Genomic DNA, 22,195 nt, shown 5'->3' on the forward strand with positions numbered 1-22,195 from the left:
CTATCCATTTTGATGGTTGTCTTCCGTTTTCTTCCACGTCTCTCTGGTTTTGCTCTCCATTTTAAGGCATTGGAGATCATTTTAGCTGAACAGCTTATCATTTTTTGCACCTCTTTATAGGTTTTCCCCTCTCTAATCAACTTTTTAATCAAAGTACGCTGTTCTTCTGAACAATGTCTTGAACGACCCATTTTCCTCAGCTTTCAAATGCATGTTCAACAAGTGTTGGCTTCATCCTTAAATAGGGGCCACCTGATTCACACCTGTTTCTTCACAAAATTGATGACCTCAGTGATTGAATGCCACACTGCTATTTTTTTGAACACACCCCTTTCAACTAATTCAACTAATTGCCCAATTGCACAGCCTTAAGAGCGTGCATATCATGAATGCTGGGTCTCATTTGTTTTCTGAGAATCTACTGAACCTACTGGTAACTTGTTTGCCACGTAACAATAAAAAAATATATGAAAAACCTTGATTATTCTGGTTAGTCACATTGTACTGCTATTATTTTGAACAATACTGTATTTGTATTTTTTCAATCTATAATTTTGTTGATTCATATTTATATTGTGAGGAAGATACTTAAAAAGAACTTTGATTTCAAACTCTGAACTCAATTAATTTGAACTAAAAAAAGACAGTAAAAAGTATACAGTCAGTAATAAAATAAAAATAGATAAATAACAAGCAATGGCACAAACAAGTACAACATAAGAAACAACTCAAATTAACTGTGTTTTAAGTTAATTTTAGGCAGGTATAACCTAATTAGGTATGTATAGCAATAATATTCAGGTACAGAAATACTACAGAAACAGAATAAACTATTTATTTTCAAAATGACACTGGTTACACTTAAATGTAGCTATATATATATATATATATATATATATATATATATATATATATATAACATTAGTGACAGGCAGCAGCAGGTTTATTTAGGTTACTGTCTCTTTAAGACCTAATGCACGTTTTGCTTCTCAACTGTTTATATTGACTTAATAGCTTATAACAGCCGACAATGTTTAGTATAAGTCGACTGTTTACGTGAACACATAATTTTGTACGTATTTAGCCGTTTACGCGCAATAAGGCGCAACACAACTTAATTAACCCGCCCAATCTGGCAACACCGCTCTGGTATGGTATATATATTATTGGGGACGTACCCCTTGTCACCACAGCCCGTTGACGGAGAGCTGTGTCAAGCCTGAAGAGTTTCGCTCCTCCTTCCTTAAACTCTGGAGGTGTTGCGCTCCTGCCATTCAGTAAAACCACCATCGTGCTCCTAAAGTTCAGACGTCTGGCTGGACGCATCCCGGACGGATCAGGGACTCTCTCCATGTGCGCTGTATAGTGATGCGTGTCCAAGCTTTCCTTCAGGAGAAATTATTCCTGCTTTAGAGAATGACCCTCCAAGAGTTCTGAAAGTCATTGATTTGTTCGTGGTCTCTTGTGGATATAACAACTGTGGCTTGCTGCACGTTTCGCATTTTTACAGGTAAGCACTGCAACGAATTATTTCTAAATAGGCTACTCTATGTAGCTATAACAATGTAGAAATATATTATTTAATAGATCAGTAATACTACGGGTTGCACATCAGAGTGCTATGATAAATTTGCAATACATTTTTAATTGTAGAACTTTTGTTTACTTTTATTACGAAAGCACTTTTTTTTTTTTTCACAGTGAACAACAAGGCAATGTTAAAACTTTTTTACGCTTTACCTGTTCTCGTGAGCTCTCAAAGTGGCTCCACAAAAGCATATCTGTCTTAAAACTATGCGCTTCGTACCAGGTGTCCCAAGTCAATATATCATATTGACTTGGAATGCTTGGTTAATGGTAAGTGATGAATTGTTGTGAATGAAAGCGCATTCCTATGTTAATCTCATTATCCCTCGCATAATAAACATAACATAACGAACGATAAATCTTAACAGTGAGCAGGAAGTTAAGATGTGACTCTTACAGCACAACACTTTTATGTATTAGGCTCTATTTTATTTTGCATACCAATATTACATATTTATTACATTATTGTATATGTGTGAATATGGTGGTGTGCTATTTTGCTATTCTCTTAAGTTATCAGTAGTCATCAGTAGTGCAATAAGATTATTGGATGGACTTTAGTGACCTGCTTGAGACACGTTATTCTCAGGTGGACTCAATGTGTACAGACAGTATTTCAAAGCCCACTGCACCAAAACTGGTAAATAATGGTTCTCAGGTGTGAATTAGTTTAGTTGCACAGGGTGTAAAGTAGGATATGTTCAGTTATTCCGACTTTAGAAACCCATAGTCTTTGTTGCTTCAAAGACATCTCAATAGCTGAGGAGAAAAGTTTTGTGGAGGACTCTATTAAGTTCTTTGGACCAATTAGGGTCGAGTGACATGCTGAGATTTTGGCCATTCATTTTATCCATTTTAAATGGGATTTTTCCAACAATGGGCTACCATTTATACATGCATCTGGAAAACCTGAGATGTTGAGAATGCTTTCAAGAACCTTTATTTTTGATAGCGTGCAGATGAAGTTTCAACACTTTAAACGATTGCATAAGCGCATATTCACACTGCACTCAACTGACCCTTTGAGCAGAAGACCCATGTTATTATTTGCTTGAGTAGTAAGATGTTGTTTATCAATGACGTCAAAGCAGACCAAGAACCCAGCTGCGAGTTAAATCTGATCCGACGTTAGTAATCGGGTCCACATTCCTTATGTAGTGTGTGATAATGCCTGTAGTAAGCCACGATAACACGTTCTTCTCGTTTTTGTTCAGTTAGACTTAATGATCAGCTGGCAGGCTGCCAGTCAACGTTCGGGAGGGGCAAACACAGAAGGGCATTTAGAAGGAGGGATGAACGTATGAGAAAAGCAAAGACGGCGATATAGAAGGAGAGCAAGCAAAAGGTAAAGCCAAACATTCCTGATTCGGCGTCTCAGCAATTTAATTAAAGGGACTAGTGGGACGTTCTAGTGGGCATTTGGAGGTGAAGGCTTAACCCCCCAGCCAGGCTTGGACTAATCCCAAGGGTCAGCTAATAAGTGCTCGGGTCATGCCACCATGACAACTAAATGGGGAGTATCTCAAAAGGAGCTTCCAAGTCACAGTTAATAACTGCATGATGGACGTTAAGACACAGCGAGCAGGAATAAGTGTGTGCAGATGCTACTAAGTTAAGAATGGCCATAATTAGCCTGCAGTAGAGTTAAGTGTCTGACATCTGAAGGTTATTTAGTTAGAAACACTTTGATTGGAAAGACCGGGCCTTTTGTGACTTGAGTGCCAATCTGGCTGTTGTTAAAGGTCAGATGGAAACTCTAGAAACACGTCACTTCTTGTTTGGATTATACTGATCACTCAAAATCACAAAAATCTGTTGCAGTAGTGACTGCCAAAGCACGAGCCCTCCTGCTAAGACTGGGATTTGATTTCCTTTGGTTTCTTCCTCCTTGAAGTGTTGGGTAAACAAAGAGTTGCAATACCGGGGCATTAAACACGAAACAATGGAACAACATTCAAACTTGCATGCCTGTATTTGAAAAAATGGAGTGTTTTCCCTGTCCCTCGTATGTTCTTTTATTAGACATTTTGGTAAATTCTATGATGCTTTCAGATGCTATTTAACATACCTTACCTGGTTTAATTTTATTCGGCAAAATGCATACCTCAAAAATCATAAAGCATATGCAAGCATGAAAAGCTTCAACACTGCTGACAAGAGTTAAGGAAGGCTCAAGTACCGTTTTTTGTCTCATGTTGTGGCTTTTAGGATTTATTTTATGTACAGTATGTTCAGCCATGGTGTCGACTTGCAAAAACAGAGTTTAGATTGCAGCCCTGCTGTAAGTGATCATCAGCAGAGAAAAGGCAAGAGCCAGTGCCAAGAGAAACAAAGAAAAATACTATAAACATACATATAAAACACAATAGAGATCATGTTAGACATAAGCATGAATAAGACTGGATGCTACGCTAAAATACTTTCTTAATATGTAGAGACAAAAGCCATAGGTTGATTGATCCCCTGAGAAGTGTAAACACTCGATGGCACTTTGAAAACATACTTTGTTCTTTGCACATCCTAATTAGCAGCACATGGCAACACTAGCTCATCCAATAGTGTGAGTTTGGGGCGGAGTTATCTTTTTATCCAACCAATAGAACATAAGAGGAGAAACCTGTTTGGAAACAATCATTGTTTTGCCGTTTTTTAGAGGAAATTACACAATTCCTCCTTAAGGATACGGACTCAGCACATAAAACATCCCAGGTGCACTATGAACATCCCTTCAACTCTCTTTAAAGAAATAGTTTCTTTTTTTTTCTGATTGTGAGCTGTCAAATCTTGTTATTCGCTCGAGGGCAGAGAGTTATGGCCTTTGGCTGCGTCTGTTGGGTGGTGTTCAGGTTTTCACAAGTCAAGAACAGCAAACATCCGCCTGCCGTCCTTCAAACACAGTCACTCGGCAGAAACGCTGTTTGATCAAAAAGATCTGCTTCTCCGATTACTTTGGCAGATATGTGAGTTATAATAAAGCGATAAAAGTGAGTTTTGATACAAACAAAAAAAAAAAAAAATATATATATATATATATATATATATATAGTGTCCAGTGTTGTCAGCATTGGACCCCACTGGCACTGACTGTCATTCTATCTACAAAAAAAAAGGTAATTTTATATTCCACAGAAGATAGGCAGTGATATTAAAAGTAAATGATGACAGAATAATTCTTTCAAAATGTAATGTTTGTTGAATGGAAGGCTAACCCCTTTGCATGTTCACAGCAAAGTCACAAAACTAACTGGAGACTACTGATAGAGTCACCCTGAGGTCACTTATACACTTTAATCGATCACAGCCACAACTGAATGGTCTCAGAACAAATTCATCAGCAGACTGCCAGGATATGATCAGATAAGCCTTTACACACTCACATTGTATGGATTATCTTTCTTTGCTTTTTAGTGAGCTGCAACAGTACACAGACAGAGCAGAGTGCTGGAGAGTGATAGAGAACTTCCCTGTAGTATTTAGTTACTTTAGCCACGCTTACCCCATGTCTACACATTACAAGCAAGAGCTACATCATTCAGAGGAGGTAAATGTTCTCCCAGGGAGCCCCAGTGTCACCATGCATGGTACAAACAGGTTGGGACAGGCAGAGAAATTGATTTGGTCTTGTTCCAACATACCTCATCATCACTGGAGTTCAACTGAGTCTGGGATCACTTATGTTTCAATGTGTTGTCAGTTGTAAATATATCTGCTGTGTAATTCAGAACGGAGGTGTTGAGCTCTAAACAGTGCCTCTGTGTCATTTTTTGTAGTGTAGTATTTTGGTCTTTGGTTTGTTGCCCCTTTGTTTTAAAGGCAGCTGCATTTGAGGTTTGTGTAAAAACCTGATGATCATCTAAAGAGCATCTTGTGTTTCAGTAGAAGCGAGAACATCTGACCTTTTCAACCAAGGAGATCACATGCTCAGTATCACAAATGTGATTATTTGATTAATGGCCTAGACATTGTGCAGAATGGTACAGTATTGTAGATTTGGGATTGACAGAATGAAGTCTTTAGAGCTCCTGATAGAGAAAACACTCAGGCCAACACAGCTGGTCAGAAGATAAAACACCCCCTGCAGGGCAAGAAGCGGGCGGTGGGGCGATTTGTTCCAGCATGTCCCAGCCACTAGCTCTCTCTCTTTTGAGCTCCATTCAGTTAAATTTCTACATGCACACTAAATTTATATGTGAATTCACATTAAAGGAACAGTTCACCCCCCAAAAATAAGTAAATAAATAAAAATGTTGAAAATTTATCCAAGATGTAGAACAGAACAGATTATTTTTCTCGTATGGCTCCTCTGCAGTGAATGGGTGCCGTCAAAATCACAATCCAAATGGCTGATAAATACACAGGCCTCCAGTCCATTAGTTAATGTCTTGTGAAGGGAAACGCTGCATTTTTGTAAGAAACAAATTCATCAAGACAATTTTGACTTCAACTTAACTCTAATGTAGGGCTGTAGCTATCGAATATTTTAAAAATTTGACAAATTCCTTGCCATTCCGCGTTTAACTGTAAATTCCGTTTTTTGCATTGCAGAAATTTTGTTTTCTGCATCGCAGAAATTATAGGGCCCTAGTTGTGGTATGCCAGCTCTATCTTGAAATGGACACATGCCACGACGTTCTCTTTACGTTTGCCCGTGCCCTCAAATCAAAACACTGCTGACGCCTTGCAGTATGTGATTTCAGAATTCGGATGCAGCGCTTGTGTCGCTTTGTGGGTGACATAAACGCATTGTGTCACGTTAAAAAAAAATAATTGTGAAAGAACCTAAAGTGAGATTTAAAATCAATTAAAAGAGGCTTTGAGGCAGAGGAATTTGCCTTGATAATTTTTTGTAATCGAGTTACTCGAGGAATCGTTTCAGCCCTACTCTAATGTCCGGCTAAAAGTGCTTAAAGGTGCTGTATGTAGGATTGACACCCGAGTGGTTGAACTAGGTATTGCAGTCTAAATTAAAAAATATTGGAGAGGGTTTTTTTCACCCGGCTCCTCCTCTTCAGACTTGATGCACATGCAGGTTGCCAGATTGACAACACCAACAAAGAAGAATGCACTTGTCGATGAATTAAATTAAATACGCTGTGTTTTCTGTTAACTGGCATCCCTGGTTGTCGAAATACAATTAGGTAAACTGGCAGTGAGTGGGTTTCACAAACCAAATCAGAGAACGACATTCCAGCCCGGAACACACATTTTCATAGAAAAAAAAAATAACTGACTGTAGCATTCAAACTTGCATGCCTGTTGCTTTTCAGATAATCAATTATGTTAACTTAGCATGTTTCTTAAATATCTGCAAACATATTATGGCATATTTATGCTTTAGTAGAGTCAAACATTTAAATACAGCACCTTTAATCAATGCATATTTCTCTCCTGATTCAGAACAGACAATGTTATCACTGGATAGAGCAATATTATGGATAGAGGACTCATATTTACGAAAGCGGAAACAACATGAAGTTTAAACTTAAAAGCATCTTGATTGATTTGTTTCTTACAAACCAGTGTTAATTTTGACACGAAATTTTAATTTAGTTTTAGTCTTAGTCTTTTGACTATAATTCTTTTTAGTTTTAGTCAAGTTTTAGTCATCTGATTTGTTTTAATTTTAGTCTTATTTTAGTCGACTAAAATTGCTTGGTATTTTAGTCGACTAAAATTGCTTGGTATTTTAGTCGACTAAAATAAGACTAAAATCAATAACAGATTTACTAGACAATTTTTTACAGCTGGTATAGGAAACAAACTTAACCAAAATATATAAAACACAAATTCAACTTTATTTCAACACAACTGTGTCTTTATTTCGATTCAAAAGCTTTTATGCAGCAACAAACACTCAAAATCAATTTAGTCATAGTTTTAGTCTCCATCAGTGCCTTCTATTTTAGTTTTCGTTTCGTTTTCGTCGGCAAAAATATATTCGTGACGAAAATAATGACGAAAATATTTAGTCAACGAAATTAACACTGTTACAAACCCAGCTTTTTACTACACTAAGCGGTAGTTGATGGACTGGAATCGTGTTGATTATTGTGATTTTTATTCATCAGCTGTTTGGACTCTCATTCTGACAGCACCCATTCACTGCAGAGGATCTCAACTTCACATTTAGTTAATATTCAAATTAAAATTAATTAAATGTATTTAACTAGCATGACAATTTTCCATACATTTTTTAGTTTTTGTTAATTCCTATTTTGATTTTGTTCAACATAAATATTTATTTAATTTACTTTTTCACACAACTTTTTTTTTTTTCACTCGGTTTAATTCAGTTCAGTTCACTTCTCATTCACATTCATCAGTTTAATATTCAAATTCAAATTAATGTTTTCCATGCAATCATTTTTATGGTTTACACTGATTTAATTTTGTTTTAGCTTAGTTCTAGCTTAGTTCAATTCAATACATTTTCAACTTTAGGTTCGCATTCAATTCATATAAATTAATTTGATGTATGGTAGTGAAAACTAGACTGTTTTCCACTTTTCAACTGCAGATCAGTTTTATACATCATTTAAGTATCAAGGCTTTGACACTAGCGCCAGAAATCTGTGAACCTGTGTATGAGTCATGGCATTAAGATCTATGGCATCAGTCCAAAAACATCTTGACACCCATTATGTGTTACGTAGTACACAAAATAATAATAAAAAACGTGCTAACTTGAATATCTTGCTGCTGAATGTGTTTAGCAGGTGTACAAGTGTTCAGCTCAGTCAGATAAATATGTTCGTATGGTGTGTGTGTGTTTGTTTTTCTTTGAGAGATGTCAAGTTGAAAGCTGTTATGATTCGCTCTATTACACACAGATTTGGTCTGAAGGAAAGCAAGAAATACAGAGCTTAAAAACTACAAGGAACCTGCCCTTAACCAACTAAACCTGCACACACACACACACACACAGAGAGAGAGAGAGAGAGAGAGAGAGAGAGACATGTATAGAACAAATTCTAGTGCAGTTTGCAATTCAACACAATTCAAATGCAGTTTGCCCTTTGTGAACAGATCAATCATATTTGATCTCATATTTTTGTATCAGTATTCTGAAAAACAACATACATCCAAAAAAAAGAAGAGAGAAAAAAAGAAAAAAAAATCAACACCCTTTTAAGAAGATAATTGCACATTGATAAAAAGTATTTAGTTTTAAATGGTAAGGAATAATTTATTTCATATTCATACGCAATTCATATTTTAATATATTGTGTATTTAATGTTAATTAATAATTGAAATGTCTATTTGGAAGTTTTAATGACTAATTGAGAGGATAATTAAAAGTAAATCAATATTAGGCCTAATTTCCTAGCTGCTTTGCATGTACAGTAGTTGCAACAAACAAGCATTTCAGCTTTAAAAGATATGCAAAGCATCATAAAAAATGTTCATAAAACTCGTTACAGCTCCATACGAATTGGAGCACTTCCTAAGTATAATATTATCATGCTTTTGGATAATATAACATTATTCTTTTAAATACTCTATCTAATAAATACTAATCTAATAAAATAGAACAGAATCTTTTTTGTCCTATGGAGTAGGAAAATAAAACACGTCTTAATATCTGTATGCTAATTCGTTTCTGAGCCAAATTCTTCATGTTTTATCAATGTCTACATTTTTTTTATTTAGAAAACGTAATTATTACGAGCAATCCAGTGATAAATGCACTGTTTTTTCCTTTAAATGAAACCCTACAGAAAGAAATGTGGAACACAAAAGGATGCTAAGAACACTGAATGACATCTTTGTTAAACACACCCATCTTAAAATGCTTCTCGTGCCAGACATTATACAGTTTCCAGGCATAGTTTTTACACTGTAGGTAGATAGGTAAATACATAGATAGATAGACCTTTGTAACAGTATATGACAGGCTGGCGTGTGTCGGCGGCATGTGAAAGTTGGTCTGCTTTGGTCTTTTGTCTTGTTTTGTTTCTCACGTTTCACACAGAAATGCGGTGTCCGATGTGCATGGCTAGCAGGTGTGCACATGCACACAGAGTAGACTGTAACTTGAACTGCCTGTAGGCCCTGGGCAAAGTTGGAAGAGGACGGTCTAGCTTTATTGCACCTAGTCTGGTTTATGCCACTCTCCGCCTTTTTAGTGTCTTTTGTGTGTATTCGAAAGTTTGTTTGTCTGAAGAGCTTGAAGTGTGAGTGTGTGTGTTTGTATTAATCTTTTCGGATGAAACTACTTGTTAAGTGGACTTTTAATCCTGGTTATTTAAAGGGATCATATGATGCTGCTAAAAAGAACATTATATGGTGTATTTGGTGTAATTAAAGGTGCCATCTGTAATGTTTGGCAAAAAAAATCAAGTCATACTACACATTCCATACCAGATGGGGGCAGTATGCCTCAATAAAGTGAATTGGTCTACTCTAGAGTAACAAACGAGAAACGGCATAGTCTCTATGCTCCGCCCCTACTTTCACAACAACACTACAGCCATAGCCGAAGCCTAACTGTGCGTTCACACCGCCGGCGTCTAGACCGTCAAAAATCACTCTTGCCGCTCTGCTCACGACACTGCAGAAAGATTTGTGAGCGCTCAGACGCTCTAACGTAGATCGAATGCTTATTTTGTATTTAAAGCGCCCCGCAAAGCAAACAAGCTTGTTGATCTCATGCAGACTAACCACAAGGAGTTATAAGTTAACCTCATTAAATATTGTTGTGAACGAAATATTAGGATCCTTTACTTAAAATGAACAATCTCAGACACCTTGGTCCACGTATCGCTTTAATTGATTTTGTATGTCCCTGTACGCAAACAGGGACACATCATAGATTAATACAAACGCTAAACAGCAATAATCAACCTGTCCTTTATTCTGCTTGAGAACTAATGTGCCAACTCTCAAGCATTCACCGTGAGCCACACGCAATTGACTCTTTTCACACGCTTTCACGCCACACATCAATTTTTTCACGCACAGAAAAACCACGAAGCAAAGAGGACACGGAGACCAACAGACTAGACAGAGCAGGTTAGTTATGATATAATAAAATGGGTAACGTTAAGTTATAGCTAGCTAATTATCAAACGTGTCCTGTGCGAGTTATTCGTGTATTGCAGGTTGGCTGGTGGTTATGTTGCCCGCATATCGCCTCCCATGGCAGAAACTGGTATTACGACACCTGTCGGGCCGGGGCTAGTAATGCTAATGCTAATTAAGGTTGATATCTCTGCAGCACTATAACTTGAAATTTTTTTAATGACATCATCGCCCTTATTTCTTATCATTGTTTTGATGCGTGTAGGTCATTTTATGGATATTTTTACCGCAATTTTTGCATATGGCACCTTTAAACAATAAAAATTGGCCTGAAAAGCGAGGTGTGCTCTGTTTGGCCAACTATCCAGTGTGTTGTGATTGTCGAAAATGTTACGTCCCTTAACATATTGTGATGTCCTGTCTGGCCAGAGCGACGAGACATAAACATATAAAGCATTATAAACATGATATAAACATGATTTCTAGTGGTGTCCTTTTTTGGAAGCCCTCTTTTCGCTTTCTCAACAAAACAGCATCACACACCGCAGCCTAGAGTGAGCGGAGGCCGGCTTGAGAACGGCGCAATTCGTGGGATTTTCCTTAGTTGTTAGTTATAATCATCAAAACTTAAATAAATAAACATTTGAAATGTATCAGTCTGTGTGTAATGAATGAATATAATATACAAGTTTCACTTTTTGAATGGAATTATTAAATAAATCAACTTTTTGATGATATGACCAGCACCTGTATGTAATCTCCGTTTGCTTTGTATTAAGTCTCATTGATGTCTAATGGAAAAAAAAGTTAAGATACTGAAGCAATATAATGTGTGATTTTAGGGCTAGTTGAGGACAGCAAGGACTTGGGTCTGTCGTTGCTTTAAAGCCTTCTGTTGTGGTTAAAGTGAAGCAAGAGGAAATTCACAGTTGCCCTGATGAATCTGTTTTGTATTTTAAATCAGCTACATGTTTATGAGCTTGATGCGTAAACACAAACAGCTGCTTACGGGCATGTACACACTCATACAGAATCCACATTTTAAGTACACATGCCTGTTTTCTCTTTTGGTTGTCCTCCCTGAAATCCTCCCCTACCCTAATCGCAAAATGTTACTTAATGCGAGCTTGCTGTCACCCGGAGAGACCGTACCAATGCATTCTGGGTAACACAATCCAGCTGTGCTTAGGAGCTGCTGACAGAAATGTGTATTTATCTGTGTGCCAATATATGTATGTATGTGTATCTCAGGACAGTAGTATTACAAGTATGCTATTTAAAGAAACACACACCCACACCTCTGTCTGTACTAGTTAATGTTAAACTATTAGTGTGTTTCATGTGTGTCTCAACCCAAATTTTTACAACAGGTCAACTCCAAGTTTTAAGCTACTATTTAGAAAAAGTAATTACACTACAACTACTCAAAATACTCAGTAGCATTAAGCAGTTAGCTAAACTACTAACAAAAATATATTTTGCTATACTATAAGCTACTAACAAAACTGTAGCAAAATATTTTTAATAGTAGCTTGTGGTGTTGCTAATACTAACAAGAATAGTTAAGGTGCGTCCCAAATGATGCACTATGCACTCATACACTATGTATGAATTATATAAGGTTATTTTGTCATTCATAATCGAAGTCTGATAGCCCCTCCCCCTTCGTTTCATGATTAAAGCTGCGACATTTGAGTGCATGAAGGGTCCAACATTCCACACTTTTTTTTTGTGGATATTTAAGTGCTTTTTCTTTTTGCAATTTTCAGTGTTAATGTACTTATCACATTTTTTTATATTACAAAACATCGTATAATAGTGCATAAGTACGTGATTTGGGACGCACCTTTAGCTGAGCTAGAGTTTGCTAGCTGAACACGCTACTATCAAAAACTGGAGCTTAGCAGTTTAAACTGAATCAGTAAATCAATTTTGTGCTTGTACATTTAAATTAATTAACCGAATCAGTAAAATTAATACCTTTTCAGTGCTACAGTACATGTCCATATCTCTTGTTTGAAAAAGTAAATATAGATTTAAGTTGTAGTTATATATAGTTACGTTAGTCATTTTTAGTTAGTTTAGTTAGTTCCCCAACAACTGTGTTTCAGCTGTCTCTGGACTCTCTTCATGATGATCACATTCACAAAATACACACATACTGTACTTTCTTAGCCTCTTTGTAATATTTTGTCTAATCTTTTGGCTTGGCTATATTTATTTAGAACTTCATTTAGAAGCAGCTTTTAAGGAAGGACAAAAGATGAAATTGATTCAGGAAAAAAACAAAACCCACATAAATACAAAATTCTAAGTAAACTGGGTCATTCAAGGTATTTCATATTGTCTCTCTCCACTTTCTAAATCTTGTTTTATCCCATTCTCCAAGTCCTCTCTCTCATCAATGACTAATATTAAAAACAGACGTAATGAGAAGTCTAAGAAGACTCAAACGGATGTTTTTTTTTTCTTTTTTCATTTGCCTGGGCATTCATTCATTATTTATGGCTTACAGATAAAACAAGGCTGAGCCAAACCCAGAGGGAGTATGTGTCTGTGTGTTGGAGTGATACCTGTGTGTTGATTTTTGTGTGTGTGTGAGCATTTCAGTGGTCTCTTCTGACGAGAGGCTAAAAAAAGTGCTGTAAATCATTGTTAAAGAGTTGAAAATAATTACAATTCCATGAAAGCAGGGTCCAATACAACTGTGACTTTCATTCTATAGACAAAAAAACTACATTTATTCAAAATATATTATTTTGTAAATATGTGCGATAGGAAAGTTCTAACGAAATTTTCATCATTAGCTGAACTGTTCCTACATCACCAACAATCCTTTCTGAATAGCATTCTGCAAATTCGCCTGTTATTATTAAATCAGTGACTAAGATTAAGATCACTCTGATGTGTAAAGAAAACAAAAGGTGTCTTGATGGCGTTCAGCTCTGCTTCACATCTAACCTCCTGCTCCTCATGCCATCCTCGTCAAACCTGTTTTCATGTAATCATTTCTGACAGAAGATTGGCAAACAAGTACATGAACCCTGAAACAAATAAAGAAAGAGTGAGAAAGAGAAATGTCAAACCCTTAGGAGGCCCCATGCCTTCCTGTGATGAAGATGGATTTTTTTTTAGGGTTATTGCAAAATTCCTGCCGTGCCGGTGGGATTGTGCATATGCCAAAGAAAATAAGGAAGAATGGTAGGAGGGCAAAAGAAGACGGGAGAGAAAAGAAGGGAAGGTAGCAACCCGCTTTAATGAAATCACTTTAGTTTCTCTCAGAAATTCCAACAACCTGCAGAGAATCCAACCACTGTATAGCAAGAAGGAAAATGGAATACAGAGCCAAAAAATAGTTTAGAAGCAAATCTGAAATGTGTAAAACTGCAGCTAAAACAGTCACTAAAATATCACAGCTAAATATCTCTAATAAATTGGACAGGGAAAACAAAAGATTGATTATATGACTAAGATGAAACAGATGAATAATTATAATTTAACTAATTATAGACCAAATTGAAAGCCACATCAGCTAATCACAAGGCAAACTCATACATACTCACTCTCCTTCCCATCCCTGCTGAAAAAAAAAAAAACAGACTTAAGCTGTTCACCTTTGGTACATGGTAGCTGGCACCAAACTAGCTGGTCAAGCTGATTTTTAGAAAGCGATGACTAGCTTGGACCAGCTAATAAGTAGAAATCATGTTCTAAAACACAAAAGAGTCAAACAGAAACATTATGAGATCAGATTAAAACAGAATAGAGTGAGTAAATATAATCACTAGACTATGAGCAAATATAAATCACAAGCCTTCCTAATAACCAGCCATAGCCCTTCTAGGGGAGGAGAGAAAAAATAGGCATAGAAATATATAGATGGTTGATGTGAGAAAATGGGGGTCACAAAAGGACAGAATAAAAGGATGAAAAGAGTGAGTGTACTTGCCAATCGAATACTTGTTCATCTCCCTCAATAGACTGGCCCTTTAGCAGCCAGGACTCTTGTTGGAACAGTAAACTATTCTTTGTACTCACAAACACACATTGTTACCTTGAAGATGGCAGAGGCTTAGCCTAGCCCTTTGTTCACCGGGAAATCAAAGCGATTTTTGAACAATCAGCAAAAAGGGACACACACAAAATGACATAAGGACTTTCATTGAAAATTAAGGGGCACCACTTTTAGAAACCTATTTATGTTCAGACAATCTAAGTTGTGTCGATGGAGAATCGAAACATCGAAACGCTGGGTGGGCTGCTCTAAGGACATATTCTGGGATGAGGTCTAAACTCTCTGAGATGAACTCATTAAGCAAACACTGGAAAGAGTGAAACTGAGTGCAAGGCAGGTCAACAGACATACGGTCAGCTGGACCATACAACACAGCCATTATTAGATGATCTCAGAAAATAATGAAGGAAAATAAAGACAAAAGTTATTTGGCCACACCATGGTACAAGCTTAAATTATAGTGCAGAGTCATGCACCTACAGTATTTATTCATTTTAACTGAGATGCCAGTGACTAATTAAGAATTGACTCAAAATCACTTACAAAAAAACTTTTACTCTACAACATTTCAGACCAAGCTTCTTCTTTTTTTTAACAGTAATTGTAGAGTGTACTGTAAATATCAAAGGCATCACAACTGGATGATTGCTCTGCAGGATGGTTGCTGTTTTCTCTGTGTAAGGATAGAGTTTCAAAGCCTTTACAAAAGCATCAATTGTGCCTTTTCCTGTTTGTATAAATGAGCCATGTAAAGGAATTGTTCAAAACTGGTTTTGCTTCAGGACTCAAATGTTAGATTTCACATGGTCCTGAAAGAGTACCGAAATGGTTTAGCATGGACAAGCATCTGAACATCAAACACTGAAATGTTTATTATTAATGTTACCATGATTTGTATAGGACAGGGGTGTCCAACCCTGCTCCTGGGGGGCCAGATTCCTGCAGAGTTTAGCCCCAATATGATCTAGCACTGATAGTTTATAGTAGAGGTTCTGAAAACCTTGAATTGCTGTTTCAAGTGTGTTTAATTAAGGCTGGAGTTAAACTCTACAGGACTGCAGCCCTCTAGGAGCAGGACTGGACACCATTGTTAAAGGTCCAATAATGTGCCAACTCATATATACAATAACAATATCGTTTTAGTTTTGACATTGGTTTCTATTTTTTTCTATTGCAGGATTCAATCACTAAGGCCAGACAGTAATCGACGATGCGGCCGTTATCTCCCCTGTCTCATCTCATTTTGTTTCACCTACTGTGCGGATCTCTGAGCAGCAGATGTCCTCAAGAGTGCTCATGCAGCACCGGTGATTCTATCTTCTGTGTCCAGAAGAACTTGAGCTACATTCCTCGTGGCCTCCCCTCCTCCACAATGTACCTCTATGTGTTTCAGAACAACATCAACACCTTGCAAAAGCAGGGTTTTGTAGAGCTTGGCAAGCTTGGAATGCTGGACTTGAGTCAGAATGCACTCACTCAAATCCCTGATGGGGTGTTCAGCCCACTCTCCTCTCTAAAAAACCTGGATCTCTCCTCAAACCACATTACCTACATTTCCAAAGACAGCTTTGCTGGACTGGTCAACCTGGAAAGGCTGTATCTCTACAGCAACCAGATTCAGAGCATTCACCCAGCTGCCTTTGAGGGACTAGAGAACTTACTTGAGCTAAAGCTACAGGGGAATCAGATTAGAGCTTTGCCAGCTCTGCAACTGCCCAGACTGCTCCACTTGGACCTTAGTTATAATAGTATCCCACCTATTGGACCTGAAGATTTAAAGACACCACACCTTGAGTCTCTTAAAATAGCTGGACTGCGGCTGACCAGTCTGGATGAGGAGCTGTTAAGCAGTCTAGTGAACCTACATGTTCTGGATGTTTCCCAGAACCTGCTCGTAGAGATACAACCTACGCTGAAGGCAATGGGGGGCCTACGAAACCTCAATTTAACTGGGAATCCTTTGCGATCCCTTAAACAAGAAGACTTCCAAAATCTGGTTAATTTGCTAGAGCTTGACTTGAGCAACCTTAATTTGCAAGGCTTCCCCGATGGCTTCTTCAACATTTTCCCCAAACTTGAGAAGCTCACTGCAGCTGAAAACCCCTTTAACTGCCTCTGCCCACTGGCCTGGTTTCCAGTATGGCTAAAGGATGCAAATGTAGAACTGTTGAGAATAGAGGAGACTCGTTGCCACTTTCCACCAGTAAACTCAGGAGAGGTTTTGGCGAAATTGGAGCATAAAGATTTTGGCTGTCCCACAACGACCACTGAGTTAACAAGCACTGGGACAAGTAGTACTACAAGCAAGCCCACAAACTCCACCACACCATCAAGCACAACGCACGCCATTTCCCCGGAGCCACCAAGTGAGATGCCCTCAGACACAGACAGCATCCCTCTTTCCCATTCCACTGCCTTCCCCAAAGAAATGATAAAAGATTCTGAAGAAGAAGACATCATGTGCCCTTCCAATATCTGTCTGAATGGTGGAACATGCATATTTGACTCAAATGGGGGGGTTCTTTGCCTGTGTCCTCCTTCAATGTCAGGACTCTACTGTGAGACGCAAAACCCAAGCTTCCTTACTTCGCCTTCACCTAGAGTTTCTATCGAGACCATTGCTACAGTCCAGCCCAACACAATCAGCTCACTTCATATAACCAGTACTTCCATTTCATTAGACCTTCACCATTACATCCACACAAGAATGCACATCCGTGGAATCCGTCTGACTTACCGAAACTTGTCAGGCCCAGACCAGCGGCCAATACATCTCAATGTGCCTCCAACTTACCCCGAATACACGCTTAGAGGGCTACAGCCAAATAGCACCTATTCTGTATGTGCCAGCCCTCTGGGAGAGCCTGTCCATGTCTCGGCTAGTGCCTGCATGGAGGCTCGCACAGCAGGAATCCCATCCTTCTCCCAAGAGCCAAGTGTTGACAAGACCCAAACCTCTTCCTCTCTCATACCAATCATGACCGCTGTGGCAGTGGTGATGGTTGTGGCCATTATAGCTACTGTGGTAGTCATCCACCGCAGGAGGAGATCCAAGGCTCCAGTAGATATGGACTTACATGAGACATCTCCTCTGGAGTTAGAGGGAATGAAAACCAGTCCAGAGAATGGTCTGACACATCCAAAACAACCCAACATCACCCCTTGCCCATCAATAGTGCAAAGTAGCTTGGAATACGAGGCACCTTTAATACAAGGGCAGTGTCCAGCCAACAATAATGTAGCTTGTATGAAACCTTTGTATGTGTAAAAGCCATATGCGCTATTCATACCTCCAGCCCACAGAAGGCAATGTGCTCCATGACTCCTGCAGGCGGGTGCTATGCAGACACTAGATATACTCTGGTGGGCTGATGAACATTTTAATGCATCCCAGCCAAACACTTAAACTGACCGCCAGTATTTAAACCAGGTGCATTTTCCTTCAACATTTTTTTTCTACAAATGCATTTAAGTGCCTTTAATTACCATAAATATCAGACTTTATCAAGAATGTCTTTCTAAGAAGAGGCCAGACATTACTGGACACAGTGTTGTAGGCTGGAAAACAGTTTGTTTTAGAGGTAGCTTTTTAATTGTGTGGCTGGCTCTGGAAGTGGTAAACAGGAGTCAAAAGGTCATGCCTGGATGCCTTGACTTTTTTTGTTTTGTCCAGAAACAAATTGCACTGATAAGAGACACTGGGACTGTGCCTAAGAGTTGCCCATAGAAGCTGAAAGTGATCAGCGTCTTAAAAGATGCTTCAAACAGGTTTTATACAGCATCAATGCATCCCTCTGCTCCATCTGTCCTGCACAGGAGAATATTTGCTGTGAAAAAAACATAATGAAGAGACATTTTCTTAATTTGTCTAGTTTACGCTGTTATGTTAAAGCTGTGTTATGATGTTTTTGTATTTTTAAAGAAACAGTTCACAAAAAAAAAAAAATCTGTTATTTACTCACCCTCATGTCTCTCCAAACCCCTTTGATAGGATCAAAAAATGACCTATTGTAGAAAGAAAGCCACACAAGTTTGGAATGAGATTAGGGTGTGTAAATGAAAAGAGAATTTTAATTTTAGGTGAACTTCTCCTTTAAGTACCATTTGTATGTCCTTTTTTGTGTTTAGTTGGGTTTGTTTTTTCTTGTAAACATGAGACTGTAGAAAACATTCTTCCTCCACTCGCTTGAGTGCAGCAAGTTAAAATGCTTTTACTTCTGAATGAAAACAAACTCACTTTCCATAAGTGAAGTCTTCATCCTGCGTCTGACAAAAGAAACACTTCGCAAGACTATAAACACCCGCAGCCATTTTTGACCTCAAACAAATTCCACACATTAACAAACACACTAGTACTATATAAGGATATGGATAACAAATGATTTTAACAAAGCTGTTCTTTTTTTTTTTTTTTACATGACAGCTTTCTAAATATGTCTTGTAGTCTAGAATCAGACTGGCCCCCAAACATAGCCAAACTAGGGGAAGGCTTCAAAGACAGTTTTTGTATTGGTTGCCAAGCTGAATGCAGATGGCTTTGCTCTTTGCCCAGACTTTGAAAACCTAAACGCGTACCGTGGTACAGTGGGGTCATATGGTATCAAGAGTGTACTAGTGATGGCATCTGGTGGAAATACCTGGTACTTTAATATATACTAGGCTACAATGCCAAAAATTAAGCTAAATTAATCACCTCAGCTTCCACATGAATCTTCAGTAAAAATTTTCTTCAGAAAAGAATATAACAAGACCCGTGTAAAACGAGACTGATAGTTTTTCTCTGTGAAAGTGCGAAAGTGTCAAAGCCAAAAGTGTCATTGTGGAATTGCATGTTTATGAGCATTATCAGCGCAGTAAAGCAGTGTTAAGAGAAATGGAGCCAGTAATCTAATCCAAAGTGAAGAAAGGTCAATTGTCAAACTCCGCCCACTCTCAACAGCCCCTTTTTAGCCCTGCGCTACATATTTGTGACAGTATGTGCACTGAAGATGTCAGCGTCTAGCACCTCTAAATGTTTGAACTGGAAAGAGGAACAGCTTTACACAGCATGAGGGGCTTTCAAATATTTGAAACATTTTCAAAACCGCTTTTAAGTCCCATGCTTACTTTGGGATGCTTGTTGTTTCTCTCTTTTGTTGTGCGCAAAGCCAAGTCTTCTCTTTTTTTTGGATGTAAAAATGTGTACTCTTTGGAAGAAAAATCTGTTGAGAAAATAAAATGGAAAAACCACTCTTCTGTGACTGCTGAAATGATATTATTTTCTGAGCTGTTCTTGATTTTAAGGTTTAATCCTGAATTTTGAGAAATGTTCATGAATGATCTAAAATATTGAGCGAAATTAAGCTACAAACTGAGCAAAAACAGGGTTTGTTTTGTCATACTGACCAGCAAAGAAAAGCAACAAGAAGAAAAACCGAGCTAATGGCCTCCACGTCTCGTTTTGTTCATGTTCTTTTTTAAGAAATGCAGTATTTGTATGTTGTTGCAGAATGACAACATTTCAATAAGACGGGACTTAAATGAAGACTTTAGCAAGAGTTTAAACTCTAGAGAAAAAGTTCATCAAGACCCAAGAGTCTAAGATGAAATGAAGACAAAGACAATAGTGTTTCTGCAGCAGAACATGTAGTTAATTTGTAGCACATTCGTGTGGATTGTATGTCACAGCACACTTTTGAAAATGTCCCAATGGACGCTATTCAAAATGAGTCTAAAATCACTTACAAAACGAAATGCAGCAGTGCGTCAAATGTGGTTCCCATTACACAGCGCTCAGTAGGGAGAACGGCAAAAGAGAGGAATTTTATTTATTTGAAAAGGCTGGTGCTGATACAGAGGCAGGGTTGCAGGGGGTCACAACGTGGAGGAAGGTATAGAAAGAGGAGGTGTGTGGAGTGTAAGGAAACATGGGGATGTGGGGGATGGATGGAATTTGAGTTGAGACTGATGGTTGGGTCTGATAATGGCTCAGATGGGCCCCTCGTTCAGCGGCCCCCTCCTGCACTCATATACAGGTCAGCGCTGGCAGATATACAGCTCTTCACTTCTCAGAGCAAATCCGAGGTTGGAGGGGAAAGAGAGCGAGGGAGATGAAAACAGAATAACAAGACAATGAATCAGGTTGTGTGGACCATTAACTGAAAAGACAGATAAGATCAAGTGGACTTAAATGCTAAATTGCCGATGACTATCAAAAAAATTAAAACTTAATTAAAAACCATATAGACAAAACTGAATAAAAATGTCAAAAACATAAGTAATAAAAATTAATGTAACTTAAACTATATATATATATATATATATATATATATATATATATATATATATATATATATATATATATATATATATATATATATTTATAATAAAAAAATAACAGTAACCGAGAAAAGGTTTGCTGAATTGCAAATATTAGAACCAAATATATTAGAAAAAACTATTTCATGAATAATGCAGTTTAATCTGCCACTTCAAAGCTCTTTAAAATCATGATTGTCAATAATTTTTGTGTTCATCAGCTGGAAAATTTGTTCTCAAAGTGATTCTATAAATATCCTTCCCTTCTGTTGTTTTTGTGGTTCAGACTTAAAACCCTTTTGCAGAAATGACATCACAGGAGTGTTTTTTTTTTTTTTATAAGCCTCGGTTGGTTTGCAGATGGCAACAACTGTTAAGGTAGAAACGGTGAGTAATTTAAAGTTTATCTGTATGATAAAGTTACGTAGGACGTGTGCAAGGGTACCAAGAAGAGACGAGACGTAACTGTCTGAATACATGGAACTGACTTCTGAAAACCTCATCCAGGGGTTTAATTCATCCATCTAAAAAAGCAGTCAATACTCAATAGGAATGATTTACACGAGCTGTTTTAACAAGAGAGCTGTGTGAGGCTGTTACGATTATGGATTAAGATAACAAAGCCTAAGAGAGCTTAGTCCAGCAGTGCTCCTTTAATTGATGATAGCTCTGAACAGCCAAGACTGCAACACACAACTTCAAACGAAAATATATATATATATTTATCTTTTGAACATACATTTTTATTTTTATTCTTTTGAATATATTTTCTTTCATATTATGGAAGTCAATCGCTACCATCGACTGTTTGATTACCAAAAATTAAAATATCTTCTCATAGAGGATAAATGATGAAAGAAATACAGTTTTGGGGTGAACAGCCCCTTTAATATCGTACATCGTAAATGTATCTTGATTTAAGAATGTTAAGATATTTGTACCGGAAAACAAGATAAAAAAATACTGAGTAAGAAAATCCTATTTTGCTGTGTACTAGAATTCATTATAAATGACATTTATTATGAATGCCAAGCCTAAAGCACTACTTCATTTCTCCTCCACCGGCATGGACGAAGACTCTGTAACACACATTACTTGCCTCAGGGCTCGTACCATTGCCTTTGCTGTTCACATCTGACCTTTAACCCCCTGCAATAAGGTGCGCTGCTGAGTCGTGACAGGGACATTCTCATGCACGCATGATGGGGAATGCCGTGGTTTTTAGGCACAAGACTACTTGTTGCAGCAACCACTAGACTTTCCATATCTATAGT

General features: G+C 37.8%; 1 protein-coding gene across 2 annotated transcripts; it reads left to right on the plus strand.

The window, feature by feature from the left end:
• The first annotated feature begins 1,145 nt into the window (after positions 1-1,145).
• Positions 1,146-19,853, plus strand: vasna (vasorin a). Of its 2 annotated transcripts, XM_052538206.1 has the most exons (3): positions 1,146-1,510; positions 2,802-2,932; positions 15,802-19,853. In XM_052538206.1, the coding sequence occupies exon 3, from the start codon at positions 15,835-15,837 to the stop codon at positions 17,890-17,892; it is 2,058 nt and encodes a 685-aa protein (XP_052394166.1). In that variant the 5' UTR covers positions 1,146-1,510; positions 2,802-2,932; positions 15,802-15,834; the 3' UTR covers positions 17,893-19,853. The 2 variants fall into 2 exon arrangements, with proteins under 2 accessions (XP_052394166.1, XP_052394165.1); XM_052538205.1 differs by lacking the exon at positions 2,802-2,932 and having other exon boundaries at positions 1,148-1,510.
• The last annotated feature ends 2,342 nt before the right edge of the window (positions 19,854-22,195 follow it).

This window comes from Carassius gibelio, chromosome A22 (assembly GCF_023724105.1).
Source record: "Carassius gibelio isolate Cgi1373 ecotype wild population from Czech Republic chromosome A22, carGib1.2-hapl.c, whole genome shotgun sequence".
NCBI lineage: Eukaryota > Metazoa > Chordata > Actinopteri > Cypriniformes > Cyprinidae > Carassius > Carassius gibelio.

Coding starts and splice junctions, on each gene's coding strand:
- vasna (XM_052538206.1), top strand. CDS start 15,835: ATGCGGCCGTTATCTCCCCTGTCTCATCTCATTTTGTTTCACCTACTG.